The 22,569-nt window shown below is 47.6% G+C and overlaps 1 protein-coding gene across 8 annotated transcripts in view; it reads left to right on the top strand.

The window, feature by feature from the left end:
- DCAF5 (DDB1 and CUL4 associated factor 5) overlaps window positions 1–22,345 on the top strand; it is a 106,747-nt gene extending 84,402 nt beyond the window's left edge. For 5 of the 8 annotated variants that reach the window (XM_070065145.2, XM_051826322.3, XM_008271824.5 and 2 more), the window contains exons 8-9: window positions 10,397–10,524; window positions 18,623–22,345. In XM_070065145.2, coding sequence (XP_069921246.1) covers window positions 10,397–10,524; window positions 18,623–20,389 — 1,895 coding nt within the window. In that variant the 3' untranslated portion in view covers window positions 20,390–22,345. The remainder of the gene's footprint in view (window positions 1–10,396; window positions 10,525–18,622) is intronic. The other 3 variants (XM_089322171.1, XM_089322172.1, XM_089322170.1) reach the window with 1 other exon arrangement.
- The last annotated feature ends 224 nt before the right edge of the window (window positions 22,346–22,569 follow it).

The following is a 22,569-nucleotide window of genomic DNA, read 5'->3' as shown; positions in this document are numbered from 1 at the left end:
AGGCCAGTGCTGCCATCAGATGACTTGTAGGCAAATAGTGTAACACTAGTTGTCGAAGCCTAAGTTCTTCTGCAAAATACTTCCACCCTGCCTTATATCGTGTGATTATTTAATAGTCTCAGAAGCTTTCTGAAAGCTGTGTGCCTACAAACGTAAAACAGTGTTTTTGCTGTATATAAGGGTACTTCAAAAAAATGTGACAAATGGAGTTGAAAGATAAGTTTATCTTGGCAGAAAAATTTTAAGATCCATGAGTAGTTTTTTTTCATAATGCATATTTTCTGTGAACTTTTTGAAGACCCCATTGTGTATGTATTTAAAAAATAACTTTTTCTTTCAATTTATTTGAGACACTATGTGAGAGAGAAAGAGAGAGAGAACGTGTGCTGTCTCATCTGTTGGTTCACTCTCCAAGTGCCCTTGATGGCCAAGGGCTGTACCAGGCTGAAACTGGAAACTGGGAACTCAATCCAGATCTCCCATGTAGGTGATAGGAACCCAATAACTTGAGCCATCACCACTGCCTCCCAAGGAGTCCATTAGCAGGAAGCTGGAGTCTGGAGCCAGAGCCGAAATTTGAAGATACTCCAGTGTGGGATGCAGGAGTGACTGCTAGAGGCCAAACGCCTACCCCTCAAAAATATTTTTATGCCAAAACAAACTATAAATTCACCTTTTAATCCCTTTCCCATAAAGTTTTTTTATATCTTCTTGTACAGTAAGATCAGTATATATGGGGCTGGCACTGTGGCGTAGAGGGTAAAGCCACTGCCTGTATCGCCAGCATCCCATATGGGCACTAGTTCAAGTCCCGGTTGCTCCACTTCCAATTCAGCTCTCTGCTAATGCACCAGGAAAGCAGCAGAGGATAGTTAAGTACTTGGCCCCTGCTCCCTTTTGGGTGACTCAGAAGAAACTCCTTGTACCTAGCTCCTAGCTCTGGGCTCCTGGCTTCAGCCTGGCCAAGCCCTGGCTGTTGGTGGCCATTTGGGGAGTGAACCAGTGGATGGAAGATCGATCTCTCTGTCTCTGCGTCTGTCTCTCTCTGCCTCTGTCTCTCTCTGCCTCTGTCTCTCTCTCTGTAACCTTTTCAAATAAAAAAGTAAATCTTAAAAAAAAAAAAAAAAAGGAAGAAGTACTTAGAATAACTGGCTTCTTTGTACAAACACTGCTGCCTATGGATCTGAGTTTTACTGACAGTATCTGGCTTTTCTCATCTCTCAGGTTGTTTTGTGGCCCCCAGAAGGTAACCACTCTCTCCCTGTATTGTCAGTGTCCTTGATTGTACTTCTCTTTATGCATTGAAACTTGAAGACTGTCTGGTCACTAGACCATTTGTAAATCCTAAGTGATTGCTTGGGTACCTCTTTTAAATGTGCCAGAAAGAGGAATAGCTCCTTGCCCTCATAGTAGCAGTAAACTTTTTTTTTTTTTTTTTTTTTTAAGATTTCTGTTATTTATTTGAAAGGCAGAGTGACAGAGAGAGGGAGACACAGAGGGATGAAAGAGATCTTCCATCTGCTGGTTCACTCCCCAAATGGCTGTGATGGCTAGGGCTGGGCCAAGCTGAAGCCAGTAACCTGGAACTCCATCTGGGTCTTCAACATCAGCAGGGGCCCAAGAACTTGGGCCATTTTCCACTGCTTTCTCAGGCACATTAGCAGGGAACTGGATTAGAAGCAGAGCTGGAAAAACGTGCCATGGGACTCCAAATCCCATTAAGTTGGCAGGTACCAATGCCACCTTACTAGCTAAAGTGATCAGTTTAAGTTCATAACTGATCATAAAGATAGGAATAAGTGTCAAAGGGATCACATAAATAAGACCAAGTGTCTGCTAATAATAATTGATAGAATTAAAAAGGAGAAAACGATCCAACATGGGAAGCAGGCCACACAGCAGACTCATAGAATGGCAAATGCCCTAAAAAGCACTCTGACCTCAGAATCAGCCCTTAAGGCATTTGGATCTGGCTAAAAAGCCCGTGAGAGCATTTCAGGCATGGAAAGCCAAGGCACTGTGGCAAAAAATGACCTACATGAAAGATCTCTGAGTAAGATCCCAGTGGAAAGAAGGAACCATCAAAGAAGGAGGTACCTTTCTCTGACGGGAGGAAAGAACTTCCACTTTGATTATGGCCCTAACTAAATACTGACGGAATATGTGGACTCAAGAGGCTTCCATAACCTTGGCAGCTCATGACAAGAGCCTTGAGTGATCACTGATGTCATAAATAAGAGTGTCAAAATCTTTATTTAGTATAGAGTTGATCTTCTGTATATAAAAATAATTGAAAGTGAATCTTAATGAAGAATGGGATGGGAGAGGGAGTAAGAGATGGCATGGTGTGGGGGTGGGAGGGCAGGTATGGGGGAAAGAAATGCTGTAATTCAAAAGTTGTACCTATGAAATTTATATTTATTAAATGAAAGCTTTCTGTTAAAAAAAAGCAGCAGCAGCAGAGCTGGGGCTCCAGTGGCACTTCAGTATAGGATGCTTGCATCACAGGCGGTGTTAACCCACTGCAGCACAACACGGGCCCCAGTAGTAAGCTCTTAATTCAGCGAGGCATGAGGAATGAAATAGATTGTCTTAACAGCTACTTATTAAACCTCATTTTAGCAGATTATTGTCTTCTCCTTCAGTCTGTTGCAAGCTTGTTACTTCAGCTTGTTCACTTGTGTTGTCTTTAGGTAAGACATTTGGCAAAACTCAGAACCATCAAAAGATGAACATTTTCTTGTCTTCAAAGAACCTGAAATATAACAGAGATGAGAAAAGGGACTTGCATGTGCAATATAACACACACACACACTCTCAGTTTTAAAGTGGATTCCAGGCTGATGTAAGAGATAATTAAGGAGAGCTTGAAGAGATTTCAGGAGATTGGTAAAGTTTTCATAGAATTAACATTTCAAAGACCCTGAAAGATAGGATTTCAGCCCCCTTATTTCTGTGTTGCCACTACACTAAAAATGATATAAAAGAGATGTCTGAAACTGGTGCCAGGAAGCCGGAGAAAGAGAAACACTTGGATAATATATGGGTTGGGAGATGGAGCCCACAACTGGAGAGTTCTTTTTCCTGTGTATTTTTATTCCAGCTATACATTCACATCTTTTTATTCATTTATCAAATATCTATTGAAAAGTGTGTTCTAGGCACTGCTGTAGAGACTTAGTATAGCAGAGACCGGCCCAGCCACTATGGAGCTTCTACGCTAGCAGGGGAGAGACGTGGAGCAATAGACACGTCTTATTGTACGTGTAAAGGTAGAAGCGGGTCTAGCAGAGCCAAGTAAGGAGGATAGGAGGTGGTGGGGGTGAGGGTCAGGGAATGCAACTTAAATAGGATGCTCAGTATAAGCCTCACTGAAAAACCGTTGGTATTGACAGAGCCTTGTAGAAACCTGGGATAAGAACATTTTAGGGAGAGCCAGTATGAACTTCCTGAAGTAAGAGTTTACCTGCTGTGTTTGATAAGTAGCAGGGAAGCCAACACGTTGAGACAGAGTGAAGGAGTGGGGAAAACAGCAGAAGGGAAATCTAAGTTATATGGGGCAGGAGCATTCAGTCCTGAAGCTCCTACTGTAAAGTGCGCAGTCATTAGAGACTATTGGTCAGAGGAGTGACATGATCTGACCTGTTTTAAAAGGATCTGTCTGTCTGCCAAGCTGAGGATGGCTGATGGGAGTGGGGCTGCCAAGGATAGTGATGGGAATAACCAGTAGAAGTGTTTCATAATACAGGGGAGTGGTGGTGACATGAACCAAGGGAGTAGGAGTTGGATTCCAGATATATTTTGAAGGTAAACCATTGGGATTTCCTGAAGATGGCCAAAGAGCTGGGTGGGATGGTAGTTAGTTTCAGATGTCTCTTAAATGTCTAGTAGAGATGCTGAATAAATAGTTCACATTTCTTGGTTCTAGAGAAGGGTAGACTGGGCATAACATTCCAAGCTTTGATAGCATGTAGATAGTAATTAAAGCATAAGATCACCCGGCAAGAATAGCTAGTCAGGGGCAGGGTGCTCAGGACTGAGCCCTACGGCATTCCGATGTTTAGAAGTCAAGGTGAAGTACCAAAAGGGAGAGAGGGAGTACAGTGTAATGGGAGGAACACCAAGAGAGGTGTTGGTTTTTTTTTTAAGGTTTATTTATTTATTTGAAAGTCAGAGTTACACAGAGAGAAGAGAGGCAGAGAGAGAGAGAGGTCTTACATCCACTGGTTCACTCCACAATTTGCCACAATGGCTGGAGCTGTGCCAATCCAAAGCCAGGAGCTTCTTCCGGGTCTCCCACGTGGGTGCAGGGGCCCAAAGACTTGGACCATCTTTTACTGCTTTCCCAGGCCATAGCAGGGAGCTGGATTGGAAGTGGAGCAGCCGGGGCTCAAACAAGCACCCACATGGGATGCCAGCACTTCAGGCCAGGGTGTTAACCCACTGTGCCACAGTGCCGGCCCCGAAAGTTGTTTCTGCAAGAAAGCAAATGAAGGAAGGTGTCAGAGAGGAGACAACTGTGTCAAATCTTAAAGACTGAATCAACCACTGGCTTCTTTGGTGAATATCATGTTATCCATGCTAAATTTTTCCAAGCCCAATTCTTAATGTTTTATGAAAGGACTAAGTAATTATAGACATTTGCTATCTATTATATAATTTCAATAACTATTGTTACTTGATTTTTCAACTTTTTCTCTCTTTTTAAAGATTTATTTATTTGGAAGGCAGAATTACAGAGGGCCAGAGGCAGAGAGGGAGAGAGAAGTCTTCCATCCGCTGGTTCACTCCCCAAATGGCCGTAACATCCGGACCTGGGCTGATCCAAAGCCAGGAGCCAGGAGCTTCTTCCAGGTCTCCCACACAGGTGCAGGGGCCCAAGCACTTGGGCCATCCTCTACTGCTTTCCCAGGCCATAACAGAGAGCTGGATCAGAAGTGGAGCAGCCAGGACTAGAACCAGCACCTATATGGGATGCTGGCACTGTAGGCAGTGGCTTTTACCTGCTATGCCACAGCACCGTCTACATCAACTCTTTCTCTTTAAAGTAGTACTGCCTCTTCTAAGTATTTGCTCACAGTCTTGCCAGTATATTTTGTGGGATGTTTTTATATGAAAGGCAGAGTTACAGAGAAAGTGGGAGGAGGAGACAGAGAGATATCTTCCATCCACCGGTTTATACCCCAGTTGGCCACAACAGCTGGGGTTGGGCCAGGCTGAAGCGAGGAGCCTGGAACTCCATCTAGGCCTCCCACATAGGCATATGGATTCCAGGGATCCAAGAACTTAGGCCATCCTCCACTGCTTCCCCGGGTGCATTAGCAGGGAGCAAGATCCAAAGTGGAACAACTGGGACTTGAACCGGCTCTTAAATGGGATACTGGTGCCCCATGTGGTGATTTAACCTACTGCACCACAATACTGGGCCCTGCAGAATTTTTTTGATACCCTAGTCTAGAGCTGCCAGATGAGGTTTTTCCATGAAGTGCTGAATACCAAAAATCTATCCCTTGGGGCCAGCACTATGGCATAGAAGATTAAGCCATCACTTGCAGTGCCTGCATCCCATATGGTGTTGGTTTGAGTCCCTGCTGTTTCACTTCCAATATAGCTCCCTGATAATGCACCTGGGAAAGCAGCAGAAGATGATCCAAGTCCTTGGGCCCCTGCCAACCAGATGGGAGACCTGGAAGAAGCTCCTGACTCCTGGCTTCAGCCTGGCTCATCCAGGGCTATTGTGGCCAATTCGGGGAGTGAACTAGCAGATGGAAGATTACTCTTTCTCTCTCTGCTTTTCAAATAAATCTTTTAAAACAAAACAAAAACTTGTCCCTTAACCTGAATATAGAGACTTTGAATACTGCTCTTAACAGTGTTCTTCAGTGATTTCCGTTTAACAGTTGTTTGTCAGGACCTTCGTGTATGTGTGGCTGTGTTCTTATCATCTTGGATGTCAACATTTGAATCTTGGAGGGTCACGGTTGTTGCTGTCTTCTTGAGAGCCAGTGCTTTATTGCTTGGTAATGCAAATGTTGTCTCCTGTTTTCTTGGTTTCCTGTCTGTGTCATTGCCTTCCAGTCAGCTGGTCTCTTGTCCTTGTCCTGGTTCCTCACTGCTGCTTTCGCCCTTTGCTTTGCCTAATCTCAGCATTTTCCAGGACTTCTTCCTGGTCTCACAGAGGTGTTTGTCCCACAGGTAAGTTAATGGGTTACCGAGAGAGGAGAAAAATCCCAAGACTCTGGCTCTGTGTTTGGGGTTGATTTCAGTGCAGTCCACTGAGATGTCCTGTTGTATAGTCCCAAGTGCCATTGAGAACCACTTCCTGGCATGATTGATAGGTTGCTGCTGGCCTGAGGCATCCGGAAATCCTGAGCAGACTGCATTTAGCTTTTTGAGCCAAAAGCATAGTCATTCTTGGAGGGCTTTGTGTAGTGAATGAAATTGGCAAGTAAGAAGTGACTGAAGTTGACTAGAAATGTGAGTTGTGTTCTGACCTTTAGGAGATTAAACCCCTGGCTGCATGTCATGAAAAGAAGAACCTAAGTGGAGAAGGAGAGGGAGAGGGAAAATTAGGACCTTCAGGCTCAGCTCCTTGTCTTCCCTGGAGCTCATACTGGGCCTTGGTCTCTTAGGAAGGTCTTTAGCTAAGTGCTTTCTGAGTTTCCTGGGATCCTGGGGTCATCTGAGGAGTGAGTCACTGATGCTGGAATTCTAGGAGATGAACTGCTCTAGTTTTCTGAGGTCTTACAATAGAACAGGTAAGGGGATTTACATAGCCTTCTGTATCTCCCTAGCACCTCTTCTAAAACAAAGATAGATGAGAAATTTTGACTTCCAAGTGAAGCCTACAAAGAAGTGTCAGCATTTTCGGGGCAGACGGCCCAGAGACACGACTGTTGGCTTGCACAGAGCTGTATAGACAGTAGTAGCTCAAGGATGAGTCATAGCCTTTTTCCTGGGAATGTGCTGTTTTATTCATTGGTACCATTGCTAATGAGTATGTGGTGACTCAGCTCAACACACAAGGAGTAAGAGGTCCTCACCCACAGCCCTAGAGAGAGCCCTGAAAGGAGATTATGTAAATCAGATATTTCTTGGGAAAAAAATATCCCCTGCCTAATCCTTTCCAGTTGGTCCTGCTGTTGACCAGCAGCCTGTGTGGTGGAGGACAGGATACTGATACCAGCATCTTAATTTTAGCCATTTCAGATTAAAGCAGAAGCTATCTGGTTTACACAGATCTTCATGGCTAATAAAAATGTGTTCTCAAAAAGTCACTGTAGCGAAGCTCTGTAGCAACAGCTGTGTCCAATCATCTGAACCTGGAAACCAGGAAAGAGCTGATAGAGAACTTCCCTGAAGCCCATTCACTGCCATGCTTCTGTGTACACAGCCTTGTTACCTCAACAGATGGCACAATATTTCTTTCTATACCTGTCTGCACCATCAATCTCTTGTCTCTATTGCCTTAGTCCTCTTTTTCTGACTTCCTAGGTACCAGTTTGGGTGGGAAGAAGGAGAAAAAACCTTATATTAAAATTGCTGCCAAGAAGAGGAGTCAGATGAGGTCACAGTTCAGTGGAGGAGTAATGGAAACAGTCTTCCGTGGTCTGAATTTGTAGGCATTGATACCCTTCAATTATTCTTTGGATCTGAAAGTTATTATAATTGTATTCCAAGTAACATTTGACAGAAAGATTGGTTTGCTTGATAATACTAGTGATGTGGTAGCTGATTGTTTTTAAGATATGAAACCTTCTATTGGTTCTCCTGATGTTACTTATTGTTACTCCTGGAACACTAGTCATTCAGTATGTACTTACTGTATACCTGCTATATTTTATGCATTGCCACTACCCACCCCACCGCCACTCCAGGTATGCCAGTGTAAATAAAGCAAATCAAGTTCTATAAAGTTTGTGCTCAGCACACCATTGGAAGGAGTTAACCCCATCCATAGCCCCTTTAACTGAGGAATTCAAAAGTAAACCAACCAACCTATTTGGTAGAAGCCAGAAAGATTTAGAGATCGGTTTTAGGCTTTGGACTCCATTCCTATTCAAATCCTGATACAACTTGAAGCTTATTAGGCATTGTAGCCAGACTGGTTCAAAACCTGATTCTGATGTTCACTGGCTGCATGACCAGGGATAAAGCACGTAAATTCTCTGAGTCACTTAAAAAAAACTTTTTTTTGGAAGCACTGGGATTAAGAGAGATTGGTACTAGGTTTAGCTCAGCTTCTTTGCTAGTGACTACATTGAGAGAGAAGGAGTAGGAATAGGATGTTAGAAAAGCATAATTCAGAGGAGACTATGCACAGGAATGCTGCTTGTCAAATCAACTTCATCTGGAAAAGAAATAAACCCTAAAGAACACCTTGAGTGTGGTTGAGATCCCTCCATGGGTCAACTATTTTAGGTTCCTTAGATTCTCTCCTCCTAATTCTCTCAAGTTTATTTTTTTATTTTGGCTAGGCCCAGGTCACCTGCCCTCACCCCACTGCACCCTGGGAACACAGTGCACTCAGATTAAGGTTCCCACTGAAGCCATTCACCTCAGTGCTTTCCTGATCCTGGTCTCCATTAAAAACCTGCCAGTCCTATACCCTAGTCACTCTCTGATGTGTTTTAAATAGTTTTAAATATGCTGTCCGTCCTGGACAATTTAAATATTAATAAAGACAAGTATGGGAAAAAATTTAGGCAAGGGACGTTTTGTTACCCACCAGATAGAGTAAGTACCTGGGATCTGGCTAAATTGGTACCACCAAGGAGCAGGTCAGTGCAGTTCCGAAACCTTTAGTGATGATAGAGATGTATGTGGGGCCGGTGCTGTGGCACAGTGTTAAAGCCCAGCTGCAGCGCCAGCATCCCATGTGGGTGCTGGTTCAAGTCCCAGCTCCTCTACTTCTGGTCCAGCTCTCTGCTAATGTGCCTGGGAAAGCGGCAGAGGACGGCCAGGTCCTTGGGCCCCTGCACCCACATGAGAGACCCAGAAGAAGCTCCTTGTTCCTGGCTTCAGATTGGCTCAGCCCCCAGCCACTGCAGCCATTTGGAGAGTGAACTAGCAGATGGAAGGCCTCTCTATATATCTCTGTCTTTCAAATAAATAAAATAAATCGTTATTTAAAAAGAGAGATGTATGCAGGGTTCGTAGACAATGTGATTAGGAGAAAAATATACATGGATTTCAAAAATTTCTTGCACCAAACTAACCATCTTTGAATTCCATTTTCTCGTGAAGGTTTTGGAGTATACTTATTTACTTGACGATATATATACATATACCCTTATATGTGGCAATAAAGAGGGATATCTTCTTGCTGTGCCAGGGACCCAAGTGATTCTGGGGAAAGTAGGCTGTAGTCATTGTCCCACATGGAGACACGAACACTGTTGAGAATGAAAGTTTGAGCAGGGTGGGTTGGGAGTCGGATGGGGGCATGTGGAGCAGGAACTGTGCTGCATGACGCCGTGTGCCCCAGGGTGCCGTGATTCCCTGATTAAGTAGCCGAGCCTCATCTGTGTCGGGGGGCAGCACCCTCTGCCTGTTGGCCAGGGCCCAAGTTGTTGATGAAGTGGCTACAGGTGACCATTCCCAGTAGAGAAGAATCTCGAGTTTACCCCAGACTTATAAATGACAGCATCTTTGTCTGTGTTGTTCTAAGTTCCAGGCCTCTGGTACTCTTGTCACTCACCGAAGAGGACAGCCTACAGGATGGTCCTTTCCCGCAGTGGCCACTTTAATCCGTATTTGATGTTTTTAAAGCCCATCCCCAAAGTCAGGTTCTTAATACTTGGGCCCTGCTTATTATGAAGGCGATCCAAGTCTTGACCATTAGTTTTGCCTGCCATAGAGGGCAAGAGGTGGATTCCCTCCATTCTTTTCCCAGAGGGGTTTGTTTTGTTTTTCTGCTATCTTCATCATAAAACTTGAGGACAAGTGGTTCAAAGACTTTTTGTGAATGCTTTTCAGTCATGATGTGCCTCTGGCTCTGCATGTCCCTGGCTCAGCCGCCTACCTACTCCCAAGCAATTCTGTCGCATTTTGCTTGTGATTGGCCTTTTCCAAGGGAGCACTTTGCTTCTAACTTGGAGATCAAAAATCTAAGAAATGTTTTAAGTGCCCGTGGTTTCACTGACAATGGACTTGTAGCAGGTGGGTGAGGGCAGTGCTCACAGGCTACGCAGAGGCTCTTGGGATGAGCACGTGTGCTGACAGGTGTCCCGTCCCTCTTTCCATGACAACTTTATCTGTAAGATGCCGCGTTCTGCTGCTGGTGTAGTTAATGAGAAACCTCGGCTCCCATGCCAGCTGTTCATCTGCCATAACTGGAACCTGTTTACTTTCATCCATTTCATTGTTTGATTTTTGTTTCCTTCTGTCTTCCCAGGTGGCATTGGTAGGGTGGTCAACGGAGCCTTCATGGTGCTGAAAGGGCATCGGTCTATTGTTAACCAGGTTCGCTTTAATCCCCACACCTACATGATCTGCTCTTCCGGTGTAGAAAAGATTATCAAGGTGAGGCATCTTCCCTTTCTGTCCTTTTAGAGAAATTACTATAATTCCTGTTAGAGGAAACCAGAATGATGTATATAGGGCCCAATAGTTAAACATGCTTAAAGGCCTTCAAAACTCAATAATTTTGACATATTGCAAAATATTGGAAAGTTTACACTAAAAAGTGATTTAAAACTTTATTTTTAGAACCTTTTTTAATGTTTATTTATTTTCATGTATTTGGAAGGCAGATCAAAAGGGAGTGGGAGAGAGAAAAACAAAGAGTAAGAGATGTCTTCCATCCACTGGTTTATTCTCCAAGGTGCCTGCAACAGGCTAGGCCAAAGCCAGGAGCCAGGAACTCTACCGGTCTCCCACATAGGTGGCAAGGGCCCAGCTGCCTCCCAGGGTACACTCGCAGGAAGCTGGATTGGAAGCAGTGACAGGACTCAAACCAGAACCCTGCTATGGGATGAGCACATCCCAAACAGTGGTTTAACCCACTGTACCATAATACCTGCCCAGAAGCATTTTAAAGCTAGTCACTAGGCTTTGACAGTATCTTGTAGACACTCACAGGCCATTACATTTTCGGTGACCTTTTTATTTTTTTTAATTTCCTTATTTATTTATTTATTTGAAAGGCAGAGTGGCAAAGAGAGCTAGTTCAGTCCCCAATTGCCTGCAATAGCCAGGACTGAGCCAGTAAGAAGCCAGGAGCTAGAAATTCCAGCCAGGTCTCCCTCATGGATAGCAGAACCCAGGTACTTGGGCCATCACTGCTGCCTTGCAGGCACATCAGCAGGAAGCTGAAAGAGGAGCAGCCAGGACTTGAACTATGCACTCTGATATGGGATGTGGGTATCTCAGCATTTCAAGTGGTAGCTTAACCTGCTGTGCCATGACACCTGTCCCCAGCCTTTGATTTTGTGTATGATCAGTTCTTCATTCCTAACTCTCTGAAAGTTAGGAAAGCCACCATCTTCTCACTCATTCAGCATGCGTTTTTTGCATTCATTGCTGTCCTAATATGGCCCAGGTATAATTAAGTGTTTGTCAGAACTATAACCCTAAATTATCTGAGGGTCTATCAAACAGCTTGTGGTTCTGATTGAGGCTACTCGGGTGTGAATACTAAATACTTAAGTCAGTTGCTTTTTGGGTGAATGAACTCATTTCTGCTGAGCAGTATTGTTATAGCTGCAATGGATAGACCCAGACAGGCCCATGTTTACAAAAGGATAGCTCACTGCCCACCATTCCCATTCCCATTGCAAGAAACCCTTTCTTCACATGTGAGGAAGTGAGGGTTAAGGGCCAATGATGAATTCTTAAGGATAGATGATATTCTCCCCAAACATTAAAATTCCCCAATTTTTTTCCTTTTCATTTATTAAAATATTTGAAAGGCAGAGCAAGAGAGAGAGGGAGAGACAGACATCTTCCATCCTCTGGTTCACTCGCCAAATGGCTGCAATGGCCAGGGGTGGGCCAGGCCAAAGCCAGAAACCAAAAGCTTCTTACAGGTCTCCCACATGACTGACAGGGACCCAAGCACTTGGGGCCATCTTTTTGCTGCCTTTCCAGGCACATTGACTGGAAGTTGGATTGGAAGCGGAGCAGCCAGGCCTCAAAAGGCACTCTGATACGTATGCCAGAGTCGCCAGCAGCAGCTTAACTCACTGTACCACAACTCTTAAATGTCTTAAAATGACATATTGAGGGGCCAGCGCTGTAACACAGCAGGTTTATGCCCTGGCCTGAAGCGCCGGCATCCCATATGGACGCCAGTTTGAGACCCGGCTGCTCCACTTCCCATCCAGCTCTCTGCTATGGCCTGGGAAAGCAATAAAAGATGGCCCAAGTCCTTGGATCCCTGCACCCATGTGGGAGATGCAGAGGAAGCTCCTGGCTCCTGGCTTTGGATCGGTGCAGCTCCGGCCATTGCGGCCAATTGGGAAGTGAACCAGCGGATGGAAGACACACCCCCACCCCCCACCCCCACCGCCTCTCCTCTCTCTGTGTAACTCTGACTTTCGAATAAATAAATCTTTTTTAAAAATAAAAGATAAGGACAATTTAAAATTAAATGACATATTGGGGCCGGTGCTGTGGCTCACTAGGTTAATCCTCTGCCTGTGGTACCAGGTTCTAGTCCCAGTTGCTCCTCTTCCAGTCCAGCTCTCTGCTGTGGCTTGGAAAGGCAGTGGAGGATGACCCAAGTGCTTGGGCCTTGTACCCGCATGGGAGACCAGGAGGAAACACCTGGCTTTGGATCGGCGTAGAACGCCAGCCATAGCGGCCATTTGGGAGGTGAACCAGCAGAAAAAAGAAAGACCTTTCTCTCTGTCTCTCTCACTGTCTAAGTCTGCCTGTCAAATAAAAAAAAAAAAAAAAAAATGACATATTGAAAACCTGAGAAAGGTTTCAAAGAAAAAGTAAAAATTGATTTTGTGACGAATTAGTAATTTTTTCTTTTGTTCTTTTTCACTATTCAGAATTAAATGAAGTTGTATTTGATGGCAGAGGGAAGCTATCAGAAATGTACTGTTGGTGTGTGGGTCGATATTTTCATTTGACTTTAGCCTAGCTTCCATTGTTTGGGCTTTTTCTGTTGTTCCTGTGGGTCAAGGCTGAATTTCATGGCTGCACATGTTTCCCCAGAGGGCTAGAATGAGAATTGCAGACCATTTTTTGCCAACATTTTCTTTTTACAGATTATATTTATTTATTTTTTAAAAGATTTATTTATTTATTTGAAAGAGTTACATAGAGGCAGAGGCAGAGAGAGAGAGAGATCTTCCATCTGCTGGTTCACTCCCCACATGGCGGCAACAGCCAGAGCTGGGCCGATCCAAAGCCGGGAGCTGGGAGCTTCCTCTGGGTCTCCCACTTGGGTGCAGGGGCCCAAGCACTTGGGCCATCTTCTACTGCTTTCCCAAGCCATAGCAGAGAGCTGGATGGGAAGTGGAGCAGCCGGGTCTCGAACCGGCATCCATATGGGATGCCGGCACTGCAGGCAGTGGCTTTACCCACTATGCCATCGCGCCGGCCCCTACAGAGGATATTTAAATGATAAATTAACTAAGGTCTCACAGTTAACTAGTGGTAAAGCTAAGCTAGAGCCCTGACCTTGGTCTTCCCAGTGTCCCACCATGTCTGCCATGCCAGTGCCCCTGCTGGACATGAGCGTCTCAGGTCCATCACTTGGGCAGTCACTGAAATGGCCCTTTGCCTTGCGTTGCTTTTCCTTCTCCCTTGGCCTCTGACTCATGGGTTGGCACTGTAACGTGTCCTCTCGGGGCCTGCTGACGTCATCCTCTCTGTGGGAGCTGTCTGCTTAGGCATCTCCTTTAGAAGAGAAAGCCCTGCTTGGCCATGCACTCAGGGATGCTTCTGGGCTAAATCTCCCCAATTATTGTTTAGGCAACTGAAGTCTTTACCCTAAAGGTCATAAGTTGGAAACTAGCCAGGTTCTCAGAGGAGAAAGAGAAGAAAATGTTTTCCCTGTGAGGTTATCCAGACTGAACTATGAGCTCACTGCTTGCAGGTTCCCATGGGATCTGAATCCTGCCCCACCAGGAGGCATATTTAGCCACTTGAAACCTGGAGTCTATACAAATGACCATAGTGACAGGCAAGGCGAAAAGCTCTGGCATGCTTCGCTTTGCTCTCAGTGCCATCCTCCAAGAATGTGCTCTCCTGGGAATGGTGTGGGGGTAAAGCATTTCAGGAAGGGAGGTGGGAAATGGATGAGACCGAGCGCGATGCTGGCCTCTTCTGTCTGCTGTGTGCCAGGCTTTGTGTCCAGAAGCAGCAAAGCCCAGGACGTGTTTAGAAAATCCACATGTTTGGCCAAAGTGAAAAGAACCAGAAGGGAAGACAAAGATACACGCTGGAAAGGGGAGCTGGAGATAGGCCCAGAGGGTCTTGGAAGCTGGACTAGGAAGTAGGGAAGCCCTTGGGTAGCAATCTAGTACCTTATCTGTGCAGTTTTTCTCAGTCGATGGACAATTTTCTAACTTCCTTATAACGAGGGCTGGCTTTGTGGCATAGAGGGTTAAGCTGCCACCTGCAGTGTCAGCATTCTCCGCCCAAGGTGCCAGCATCACATATGGGTGCAGGTGCAAGTCCTGGCTGCTCCACTTCCCATCCAGCTCCCTGCTGATGCATCTGGGATAGCAGTAGAAGATGCCCCAAGTCCTTGGGCCTCTGCACCCAGGTAGGAGACCCAGAAGAAGCTCCTGGCTCCTGGCTTTGGCCTGGCCCCAGCCCTGGCTGTTGTGGCCATTAGGAGGAGAGAATCAGCAGATAAAAGATTCTCTCTCTCTCTCTCTGGCTCTCTCACTCTCGTTCTACCTCTCCTCTCTCTCTGTTACTCTGCCTTTCAAATAAATATTTAAATAACAACCAGCAGGAAGAGGGTTGGGAGCCACAGGTATGCTGTGGTCACCTGTGTGGCTCAAACACCTATCACTTAATTGCTCCCCATTTTGCTAACTTTTGAACAAGAATTGAACTGCATCCTTTTTCTCACACCCCCTGGGGCTAAACGTTCTGCTGGGCTTGGAGAGAAAGCTGTCCTTCCTTCCTTTTGCTTTTCTTATGAACCTTGTTGCCCACGAGGAGGCATGTCTAGTCACGCTCAGCACGTAACAGGAAGTTGTTTTCATTGCTTCACTTCTGAGTTGCTGATTTTCAGAATAAAGGAATGAATAATTTCCCAAGTGCAATTGCTGTTTTAAGGATGAGGACCAAGGTAATAGGAACAGTCAGTACTTCTGGTGTCAGGGTCTCTGTGAGCGTAGGTCTAAAACTTTCTGGTTGGAACCAGCACTGTGGTGTAGCAGATAAAGCCAGCACCTACAGCACTGGCATCCATATGGGCACTGGTTTAAGTCCTGGCTGCTCCACTTCTAGTCCAGCTCCCTGCTAATGCACCTGGGAAAGCAGCAGAGAATGGCCCAAGTTCTTAAGCTCTAGCACCCATGTGGGAAACCTGGGTGAAGCTCCTGGCTCCTGGCTTCAGCCTGGCACAGCTTTGGACCCATTGCAGCTGTTTAAGGAGTGAACCTATAGATGGAAGTTGCCTCTCCGTGTGTCACTGCCTTTCAAATAAATCTTTAAAAAAAAAAAAAGCCTCTGGTTGAGTTATTGAGAAAGCACCACATGTGTTAGTGCTTTGGGCGGGGTGGTATATAGGCTGTCATTTCATCATTCTCATTCTGCAAGTGACAGACAGGGACTTGTTTTTTTTTTAAGATTTATTTATTTGAGAGGCAAAGTTACAGATAGAGAAATGGAGAGACAGAGAGGCCTGCCACCTACTGATTTTCCCCCCAAATGGCTGCAATGGCAAAAGCTGGGCCGATGTGAAACCAGGAGCCAGGAGCTTCTCCTGGGTCTCCCATGTGAGTGCAGGGGCCCAGGTACTTGAGCCACCTTCTACTGCTTTCCCAGGCCATAGCAGAGAGCTGGATCAGAAGTGAAGCAGCCCATATGTGATGCTGGCACCGCAGGTGGAGGCTTAACCTACTTTTCCATAGTACCAGCCCTAGACAGGGACTTTGAAGGGTGCAGTGATTTGCACAGGGCTGTGACGGGTGATGGACCTGGGGCTGCCACCTGCTCTGTCTGCTCCTGCAGCTTTGTACTTCCAGTCATTGAAGAGCGCAGATTTTGCCTGGGATCCAGTGTCGGATGAGACTCATCTAATTAGCTCTTTCGCCGAGGGAGCTGAGCTTCACCCCAGGTCACCAGCCAGCTAGGAATTGAGTGGGAACCACACTCAGCCCTGCCTCTCCACCGTCTGTTCCATTACTCCAGTCTTCAGGAATGAGCACCCTACCTCAGCCCAGTGCATTCCAGAGCCCGATGAAAGCTGACTTTCCCTGTTGCGATCCTCATTCCTCAAGTGGCAGTGTGGGAGGCTGGGTGGAGAGCGATCGAGCAGTCTTCAAAGTAGCTCTGAGCAGTTAGCAGCGTCTCACCACAAAGTCTGAGTCTCTGTGAAATACAAGTAGATCTGTCTTCATATTAAAGAGTGCAGTTAATAACATTTTACTAGTTTTAAACGTGGAGATGAAAGATTTGTTCAGAATTAAGAATAAAGTCCGAAAATGCCCAAGGGCTTTGCCTTTTTGGATCCCTCAACTTCTCTGAGCCACCGAACTCTTATTCCTTCAGACATCTATTTGCAGAGAGAGTCATTTGTAGTTTGAGTCTTGTGTTGGAGACCATGTCTCAGTGTTTCCCAAACACTGAGTCTCACAAAGAATTTGAGAATCCCTTTAGACAAACCTTTTATTTGCTGCTAACTATATTCCAGTGTTTCTGAAAAGGTGGCCCACCTACTTACTCACATCTCGAGTGCTTGTCAAAAATGCATAGTCAAGACAGGCATTTGGCACAGTGGTTAAGATGCCACTTGGAATGCCTGCATCCCTAGTGGTCCTGCCTGAATTTAGTCCTGGCTCCACTTGGAATTCCAGCTTCCTGCTAATACACACCCTGGGAGGCAGCAGGTGATGACTCAAGTACTTGGGTCCCTGCCACCTATGTGGGAAACCCAGATGGAGTTTGGGCTTCTGGTTTTGGTGGATTGGCCCACACTCACTTGTTGTGGGCATTTGGGGAGCAAAGCAGCGACTGGCAGATCTCTGACTCTTTCTGCCTTTCAAATAAGTTAAAAATAGATTTTTTGAAATGTTTTTAATGCACAGTCCTGGTACCTATCTAAGACTTACTAAGTCAGCTCTTGGCAGTCAGTCAGCACTGTAATTAGCCATTGTTCACCACCAGAATGTGGGAACCATTGTCTCCAACTCTGCAGGGTGAGACTAGGACACTGGAGAGGGAAGAGATCCGAGCAGTTGTGGGCGGGGAGTAACCTGAAGGAGTGACTCTGAGCTGGGAATAGTGGGGAGAAGCTGACTAGAAGGTCTCTTCAGCCCCTTTGACCTGGGGTACTTGAAAGAGCCACCTCCTCCAGGCATCACCTGGTAAAGCATGGCAGGCATGAGCCTCAGGGAAGTTCTCACAAGGAGGTGAATCTGCCCTCAGATACCTTTGGGAAAACAATGTCTCTGTCTTGGAGGAAGAAGAGGAGTGAAGGCCATTGTTTTCTGTTGGGTGCCATCTAAAGATAGACACCAGCCTGTCAGGCAGGCAGATCGCCTGGAAGTGCATGGAGTTGCCATGGCTACAGGCTGATGTAACTGAGACTCTCTGCTGCTCAGGACCAGCCTGGCACTCAGGTGGAGCTGATCGGTCTCATCTGCCATGACAGCTTAATTACCCTGAGCTTGGTTTTTGCATAACTTATCCAACTTATAAAGTTACGCCTTTGAATCAGGCCTGTGTTGAAGCGTTAGTTCTGCTGCTTTTTAGCTATGACCAAGGAGTAGAGGATGTCAAGGGCTGCAGTCACCACTCCAGGGACCATGTGTCTTACCTGTTCCCTCAGCTAACAGAGGAGCTGTGGAGCCAGCCAGGTACTCCCTGGTTAAGAGAAAGCAGTTCCCTGGGTAGCTGATGCTTGTATCCGCAGTATAGGCCCTTGGCTATTCTTATCACACTCCAGCAAGCAACTCCCATAAGTTAAAAATAGCAGTGTTGCAGTTGGGGGAAGTGGAGCTATAGGCTCAATATTAACTGTCACAGAGCACTGACTGCGGGTCTGTTTCCACCTCTCAGTGCACAGCCTCAGTCTGGTGGAAGTTTCTGACACTGTGGCCGATACCTTAAAGTCTTCCCCATCCCCTGAGGTTATGATCAATGGTGTCTGAACTGCTAAGAGAGGAGCTGGAGGGGAGGGAGCGTGTGGGGAGCCAGCCTGTGACCATCCTGGGCCTGGGGACAGGACTCTGGGATTCTGGCAGGAGGCTAAGACCATGTCCTAGACCACACTTTGTCCCTGCATCCGCCTCTGGAAGCCTCGGTTCTCCTGTGCAGCTCACATGATCCAGTCTTGGAAAGAATGTATTTTTAACAGCTGGTTGCCATCCTGGCTCAGCAGCAGGCAGGGTCTGGGAAGCTCGGCCTGGGCGCTCTACGTCACCATTAGCTGTAGGCTGCTTTCCCACCGTCCTCACTGCTGCTCTCTTCACCTTCCCTGCAGATCTGGAGCCCGTACAAGCAGCCGGGATGTACTGGAGACCTCGACGGTCGGATTGAGGATGACTCCCGCTGCCTCTACACCCACGAAGAGTACATCAGCCTCGTGCTGAACAGCGGGAGCGGCCTGTCGCATGACTATGCCAACCAGTCGGTCCAGGAGGACCCCCGCATGATGGCCTTCTTTGACTCCCTGGTGCGCCGAGAGATTGAGGGCTGGAGCTCCGACTCTGACAGCGACCTCAGCGAGAGCACCATCCTCCAGCTGCACGCCGGCGTCAGCGAGCGCTCAGGCTATACTGACTCCGAGTCCTCAGCCTCACTGCCCCGCTCCCCGCCCCCCACCGTGGACGAGTCTGCCGACAGCGCCTTCCACCTGGGGCCCCTGCGGGTCACCACCACAAACACGGTGGCATCCACTCCGCCGACGCCCACATGTGAGGATGCAGCCTCTCGCCAGCAGCGCCTGTCAGCCCTGCGGCGCTACCAGGACAAGCGCCTGCTGGCCCTCTCCAATGAGTCTGACTCTGAAGAGAACGCCTGTGAGGTGGAACTGGACACGGATCTCTTTCCCCGGCCCCGGTCACCCAGCCCCGAAGACGAGTCCAGCAGCTCCAGTAGCTCCAGCAGCTCGGAGGACGAGGAGGAGCTGAATGAGCGCCGCACCTCCACCCGGCAGCGGAATGCCATGCGGCGCCGGCAGAAGACGCCCAGGGAGGAGAGGCCCGGGGCCCCCGGCAAGCCTGCCAACACCTACATTGGAGAAGATAACTACGACTACCCCCAGATCAAGGTGGACGACCTGTCGTCCTCCCCTGCCTCTTCCCCCGAGCGGGATGCCAGCACCCTAGAGATCCAGCAGAGCCGCACCTCCCCAACTTCCGATGTGGAGTCGGTCGAGCGAAAGATTTACAAAGCTTACAAGTGGCTCCGCTACTCCTACATCTCCTACTCCAATAACAAAGACGGAGAGTCGTCCCTCGGGATGGGGGAGGCCGAAGAAGGGCGAGCAGGAACCAGCCACAAAGACAACCCAGCCCCCTCCTCGAGTAAGGACGCCTGTCTGCCCTCAGCCCTGGCCCCGAGGAACCAGGACCTGCCCCCTGAAGGCTGCAGCAGGGACGCCTATAAAGAAGGGACTTCGAGAAATCCCAGCAGTGGCCCAGGCCAGGAGCATGGCAACCGCCCGTGTGCAGATGCGCAGGAGGGCGCCTCGCAGGACGCTAGCAGCGCTGGTTCTCTAGAACATTCTTTTGAAACCAAGAAGCTCAACGGAAAGGCCCTTAGCAAGGCCCTAAGCAGCCGGGCCGAGGAGCCGCCCTCTCCTCCTGTCCCCAAGGCATCTGGCTCCACTCTCAACAGTGGGTCTGGCGGCTGTCCCAGGACCCAGTCTGATGACAGTGAGGAGAGGGGTCTCGACACCATCTGTGCCAACCACAACAATGGACGCTTGCACCCCCGCCCCCCTCACCCCCACAACAATGGGCAGAACTCTGGGGAGCTGGAGGCGGTGACCTGCTCTTCCCCAGGACATTCAGACGCTGACCATGATAACTCGTCCCTGGCAGGGACACTCGTACACAAAGATTGTTGCGGGTCTGAAATGGCCTGCGAGACCCCCAGTGCTGGAACGAGAGAGGACCCCACTGACCCCGCAGCCACAGACAGCGGCAGGGCTGTTCACGGCCACAGTGGCCTGAAAAGGCACCGAGTGGAGTTGGAAGATGCAGATTCAGAGAATTCCTCCTCAGAGAAGAAATTAAAAACATGATAAATACAAAGGGAAAACAAAAAGCTACAAAAAGTAGCCTTATTAAAAAAAAATTCTTGTTTAGTGAACACAGAGGAAAGGAAAAAAGTATTAAAGGCACATAAAACCAGGGCCTGAAATTTTGTGTCTGATGCTGCTCCCTTCTCTTCAACATTCTACACTGGGTCTGAGTGTCTAGCTGGCCACTGGCTTGTGCTTTGTTAAAAAAGGCAGAGGGGGGCGGGAAACCCAGGTGACTCCTTCCTAGTGAGATTTGCACATAGTGTACCTGTGCAGGTGGATGGACCTGTTCCTGTGCGTGTGCGCGCTGGCACGTGTGAGCTCAGTGCCCCGTGAGACCTTCCTTTAGGCGTCCTCCGAGAGGGACCTGCGGGTCTGCAGTTTTTGCCATTCCACGCTGTTGACGTGCCGCAGGTGTTCTGTCTTAGCACAGTGAGTGCCTGTGAAGGCCAGCTGTGCTGCCAGGGAGTTGTGGAAGGATGTGCAAAGGATGGAGAGGAGAGGCGAGGAGACCTGGCCCGCAGCCCATGGGCTGTGTTGGAGAGAAAGGCATGGCTCCTTTGTTAAGGAAGACTTCCGTGTTTTCTCTAAGTAACACATCTCCATTGAGCATTTAATGCGGACACACTACAAACAGCATGTTTAATGCTGATGAGAGGTTAGCGCTTAAGGTCAGATTCAAGAAAGTAAAGATCCCTGGTCAGGTTCGCTGCACAAAATTGAGCCATGCTGCAGCATGTACTGTATGGAGGGCATCAAATAGGACTAGTTGTGGATAACACGCTTTAACCAGTTAGGTGCTAGTTGCTAAGAGGCTCTCAGGAGGCCAGCAGGTGCTTCCTTGGCTCCGTGTGATGGAGTCTAGGCTTATTGGAAGAGGGGGAAAGACAGCTCTCAAGAGCTTTTGTGCTGAGACACTGCAGTGGGTGTTATGAAGAGTGTAGTGAAGACAGCATGTGCTACTGTATCCATTTCATTCAACCCAGCACCATTGGTCAGAGCTGTTGGGACTGGCGTCTTCCCTCGGGCTAGCGGGGACGAGAGGCGGCGGTATCCTGGCTGGATGTTGCTGGGCAGTCAGCATCGCTAAGTAACAAGAGGCTCTTACCGAGCTGGTCTGTTAGGAGGCAGAGGGGATGAGGAGAGGAGTCTCTGGCTTGAGACTCCTGGCTTCCAGAAGAGACCATTTGATGGAGGCAGATAAAGGTGAAGAGGGGGAGAAGCCAAGAGACGCAGCATTGCGGTGGTGGTTGTAGTCAGTTGCCAGTGAAGGGTTGTGCAAGATAAGAAGACCTAGGAATGACCAGATAGCTTGTCAGCATAGATGTCTGAAAGGGTGAAACCCTGGTGCAAAATGACGGAGAGGGAAAGAAGAACAGGGCAACTTCTTGAGCACAAAGATGCCAGATATCCATGAGTGTAGCTGGGATTGGCATAGGGAGATCCTGGTGCGAGGCTGTGGTGTCCCCAGTGGCCCAGCCTGCCTTTTAGGTAAGGCTCAGCCCTGGCGGGACTGGGACCTAGGCGGGCAGCCTGTCGAGGCTGGAGATTTGGAGGAAATCAGGCGCTGGGCGAGGGGTTACTTACACAACGAAGGTGGTCTGTGGAAGCCACAAGGAGACAGGAGACATCTTGCTCAGCTTTACAGAAGGGAAGATGTGCCTGGTATGTGTGCTGCGGCTGGGGTGTGACAATGCTGTTTGAGGAGAAGGCGGCAGAGTGTGATAGCAGTGAGGGTGTGGACAACTAACAGTGAACTCCTCCCAGGGAACGGGAAAGTGATTCTGTAACCAACGGTAGAATTACTTTTGGATTTGTAATGAAGATGGTTCTATGATTTGTCTTTGACTATTCACAGATAATTGTAAATTCTGGTTTTATAAGCCCAAGTCATTTTACATTTGCTTTTCCAAGATGTATTAAATTGGAATTTTTAACCCTTTATACACAAGAAAAGTTATAATCACTCACTGTGTGTTTCTCTTCCCCTCCGCAGTCAGTACACCTAGCCCCTGTTTTATTTCCTTTAAATCCCATCAGGTAGCCTCTTCTGACTGTGCTAAGGACCATCCTTACCTCCTCCTGGAGCAAAGGAGTAAAGCTCCCTGGAGAAGGAGCTGTCCGGTTACAGTTCCCAAGTGCAGAACTCGAGTTCAGTGGCTAGCTTCAGAAGCCAAGAG

Source organism: Oryctolagus cuniculus, chromosome 20 (genome assembly GCF_051225735.1).
Source record: "Oryctolagus cuniculus isolate XC-2025 breed Fujian yellow rabbit chromosome 20, ASM5122573v1, whole genome shotgun sequence".
In the NCBI taxonomy this organism is placed as follows: Eukaryota; Metazoa; Chordata; class Mammalia; order Lagomorpha; family Leporidae; genus Oryctolagus; species Oryctolagus cuniculus.
The sequence above is the reverse complement of the archived record's forward strand: the minus strand, read 5'-3'. Positions and strand labels throughout refer to the sequence as shown.